Source organism: Frankliniella occidentalis, unplaced genomic scaffold (genome assembly GCF_000697945.3).
Source record: "Frankliniella occidentalis isolate FOCC.00 unplaced genomic scaffold, Focc_3.1 Scaffold9, whole genome shotgun sequence".
NCBI lineage: Eukaryota > Metazoa > Arthropoda > Insecta > Thysanoptera > Thripidae > Frankliniella > Frankliniella occidentalis.
The window spans coordinates 178,892-183,168 of NW_026267139.1; the positions used below are offsets into that span (position 1 = coordinate 178,892).

The 4,277-nt window shown below is 58.5% G+C and overlaps 1 protein-coding gene across 1 annotated transcript in view; it reads right to left on the reverse strand.

Moving 5' to 3' along the window:
- LOC113202723 (multidrug resistance-associated protein 1-like) overlaps window positions 1–4,261 on the reverse strand; it is a gene marked incomplete in the record, with an annotated part of 18,072 nt that extends 13,811 nt beyond the window's left edge. Inside the window, 12 exon segments of the mRNA XM_052277322.1 lie at window positions 140–275; window positions 373–459; window positions 748–832; window positions 933–1,282; window positions 1,439–1,606; window positions 1,718–1,894; window positions 1,999–2,201; window positions 2,408–2,645; window positions 2,771–2,926; window positions 3,175–3,308; window positions 3,409–3,577; window positions 3,919–4,261. Coding sequence (XP_052133282.1) covers window positions 140–275; window positions 373–459; window positions 748–832; window positions 933–1,282; window positions 1,439–1,606; window positions 1,718–1,894; window positions 1,999–2,201; window positions 2,408–2,645; window positions 2,771–2,926; window positions 3,175–3,308; window positions 3,409–3,577; window positions 3,919–4,122 — 2,107 coding nt within the window.
- Window positions 4,262–4,277: the final 16 nt, after the last annotated feature.

Genomic DNA, 4,277 nt, shown 5'->3' on the forward strand with positions numbered 1-4,277 from the left:
GTCGCGCGCTCAAGCGATCGCAGGGTTGCCGGTGCCGATGGCTCCGAAAACACACTTGAATTATTCTCAACTGCGAGCTTGAATCAAAGTGCCGTGTTAAAGAGTTCCGTTCGCCTCACATCCCCTGTCGCGAGTTTACCTTGAGCGACTCCGAAGGCCCCGTACACTCCCAGGTAGAAGTCGCGCTTGTCCTTGAAGTCCGTGCGATTCGGCTGGCTCATGGCGGGGTCACCTGTCCACAGCTCCACCCACACGCTGGCGCCGACGATGGCGCCCTGGATGTGGGGGAGGGAAATGACGAAGCATGTAGTAGAGTGCGCGCGTTCACCGGAACGGGGAGAGGCCCCCGTCAGTCACCCACTCGCGGCGTACCTGAGACAGGACGTTCATGAGGACGGTGGCGATGGTGAGCGGGATGCCGATGCTGCGTATGTAGTGCCAGTACACCGCCGACTTGACCTGCAAGAAGGGGAGCGTTGAGATGCCGGGGTGGCGCAGGAGGCTCGGGAGTTTTTCCAAGGGTGGAGTAACTTTTTTTTCTTTACAGATTTCGTGTTTTACTCGGCTAATGATAGTGAAAGGGGCATGAAGAATAACGTTTTTTCCTTCGGTAGACGTTTGTCCCTGCGGCGGGAAGCACTTTATCTTTATCGCAGTGCGTCTCGAAAGCTTTCGTATTATCAGTTTGCATGGACTGGGTGCCGCGGAGGAGTACCCCGAGCGGTGCTGCTGATGAACTATACTCACGTTGCCGACCTCCACCTCCTCCTCCTCCGTCAGCCTCTGGCCGACCACGTCCTTGGCGGCGTCGGCCCTTGGCTCGAGGCCGTGCCTGGCGGAACAAACAACGCCGCAATCGGCAGTGAGATGGCGCACAATATACACCGGCATGGCGCCGGCGCAAACCTGCCAGCGCGGCCGTCGACGCGTACCTGCTCGCGGACTCGTGGGAGCACTGCGACGTCGTCCTGGACCTCTTCCCGTCACCGCCGACGCGCGAGGCCTGCGAGGCCTGCGAGGCCTGCGACAGCTGCCTCTGCAGCGCCTCCTTGCCGAACGCCTTCTCCAGGCCGCTCTTGATCTCCTTTAGGTCCTCGTCGTCGAAGTCGTCGTCGCCGGGCTCGGCCTTCTGCAGGTGCTGCACCAGGAACTCGGCGAAGGCCCCGTTGTTTCGCACCAGGTCCGAGTACGAGCCCTGCTCGCTCACGGCGCCGTCCTTGAGCACGACGACGACGTCCACGCTAGGCAGGTGGGCGACGCTGTGCGTCACGAGCACCCGGGTCTGCCGAACACGAGTAGCGTCTCGGTAAGAAGATATCGACACGATATCAGAAAAATATTTGTTGATTTTCGTGTTGAAATCGATCGTGAAATGGTTCTGGAATTGGCTCATATCCGCTCATATCGTTTCGATTTCGATTCCATACCGATGACCTACTTTGTGCTTGAGCAGCCCAGTGGGGCCGATGACCTGGTCGAAGATGTGCTTGCCCACGTGGCTGTCCACGGCGCTCAGCGGGTCGTCGAGGAGGTAGATGTCCGCGTCGTTGTACACGGCCCGGGCCAGCGACACCCGCTGCTTCTGTCCGCCGCTGAGGTTGACGCCCTGCGGGAGCGACGTACCAAGCTCACGTCATGGCCGAACCCCTTCGAGTCTATACCCCCAAACCGCAGATACGACGACGACGTCGTCGTCCTCTGCAGTGGGACACGTCACCTTCTCGCCGATCTCCGTCTGGTCCCCGGCGGGCAGCATGGCCAGGTCGGCGCCGAGGGCGCACGCCTCCACGACCCTGGCGTAGCGGCGCGCGTCGTACGCCCTGCCGAAGAGGATGTTGTCCCTGAGCGTGGCGTTGAGGATCCACGCCTGCTGCGGCACGTACGCCACCGAGCCCTACACATTGCGCGGAAAACACATTTTTAAAGTTGTAAATATTCACAAAAAAGATACCTTTTCATTTTTTTGAAAATAAAAGTTTCTAGTCACGATATACCCACCAGCGAGTTGACGCGGCCAGCCTGCACCTCCGTCTCGCCGAGCATGGCCGACAGCAGAGTGGACTTGCCCGCACCCACCGCGCCCACCACGGCCACCACCTGGCCCTTGGCCACCGACACGCTCACGTCCCTCAGGACGGGCTCCTCGCCGGGGCCCCAGGCGAACGTGCCGGCCTTCACGCTCAGGGGCGGGGCGACGTCACCTGCGGGGATCAGGATCGCACGTTGGTATGGTGACGCAGAGGGGACGACGGGGTAGGGTTTCTGTTTTTTTCTCGTCGTTTTAAACAAAATAAAAGAAAGGGGTGGGATACTTTGATCACAGTCCTCTCAATAGTACGGCCAAAAATACGCCCATGCGCCCCGTCTACGGCGGGATGGGTGGTGGTCCCTTGCCCCGTAGTCTTGCCTGACGCGTCCTTGACGTCGTGGTGTACGCTGCCCTCGTCCAGGTCCGGGGCGTTGAGGAACTCGTCGATGCGCCGGATGGAGACGCGGGCCTGGCCCAGCATCATGAAGATCATGGGCAGCATAGCGAGCGGGTAGCGGACGAGGCCGAACAGGGACAGCGCCACGAAGGCCTTCTGCGCGTCCAGGACGTTGTTGTCGTCGATCAGCACGTAGGTCGCGAAGGACACGAGCGTTACCTGCGGCCGTCATACGCGAGCGTCAATAACTCACGACGGCGGTTTCTCTACCTGTTGTGTCTCATACTCCCGCGGACGGCGCGCGCTCTAAGAGGACAATGGGACAATAATTTTGTCGTACTGACCAGGAACGGCGCGACCGAGAAGATGAAGGACACGCCGGCCTGCAGGTAGGCCGACGTCCTCATGACGGCGACCTCCTTCTTGCGGACGCGTCCGACCATGTCCCCAAAGGCCGGCTCCCACGCGTACAGCTTGAGCACTTTCATGCCGGCTAAAATCTGTTTTCAAAAAATAAAGAAAAAAAATATTGGGTCTTTTTCATACACTTCACAATCGTTGCTAAGGTTGGAAGCCCTGGAATTTTTTTGAAAAATTTCAGGAATTTTTCGGAAATTTTCTGGAAAATTTTGGAAATTTCCTGAAAATTTTTGGAAATTTCCAACCCCAATCGTTACCACCCTCGCCAACACAGAAAAACACAAGGTCACACATGACGGCAAGGTTACGGCGGCTTGATCTCCCTCACCTCGTTCATGAGCTTGGCCCGGGCGTCCTTGTTCTTCATCTGCTTCTTATCCAGTCGCAAGTAGAGCTTGGCGACCGCGGCGTTGACGGGGGTGAGTACGACGAAGGACGCGAGCCCGGCCAGCGCGGCGACGCCTGTGGAGCGAGAGAGAGAGAGAGACGGTGAGGGTGTCATCAGAGGAGCTGGGACAAACAACAAACTCACTGCTCCCTCGAACAGCAGAGCAGAGCGTACCGAGGAGGTCCCAGAGGAAGAAGAGGGCCACGACGATCTCCACTATCGACGACAAGCCCATAGGCAGGTAGTCGCACGCCTCCAGCATCCGCTCCGTGTCCACCGAGACGAGGTTCACGATCTCGCCCGCCGTCCGCTCCCTCCGGGTCGCGCTGGACACGCGCAGGGCCTGAGCGAGCAGCAGTCCGCGAACGACGGACAAGTGGTCAGTAGTGAAATTTAGCTACATACCTACATGTAGCTATACACATAGCAAAAAAATTAGCTATCTAGCTAAAAACCGTCGTTGGCTAGTGGATAAATTTTAGCTACATACCTATAGTTATCCGTCACTTTAGCAATTATTGGTTAGCTATATGTAGGGTTGGAAACTTTCCGAATTTTCTGGAAAACTTTCCGAAAACTTTCCGAAAATACACGGAAAACTTTCCAAAAATCTGCGAAATTTTTCGGGTTTTTTCCCGGAAATTTTCCGGAAACTTTCCAGGGTTTCCAGCCCTAGATGGTCACCTTGCGGTAGATGGCGGACACGAGCGCGGTGCGCGCCCGCATGCCCACGACGGTGGCGCGGAGGGCGTCCTGCGACATGAGGACGGACTGCAGGAAGGCGGTGACGAGCAGCACGCCCGCGTACGCCGGGCCGCGCCACGCCGGCTCGCTCGCGTCGCCCGTGAAGGCGATCAGCCGGCCGAGGATCTGCGGCCCGACGAACATGAGCGCGACCCCGGCCAGGTCCAGGGCGACGGCGAACAGCAGCACCCCGCCGGACGAGCGCAGCAGCGCGGGCAGCACGGACACGGCCTTCTTAGACTCCTTCCTGCGCAGCCGAGGGGCCTTTTACTGTGCATCGATTTTCCTGTTTTTTCCCT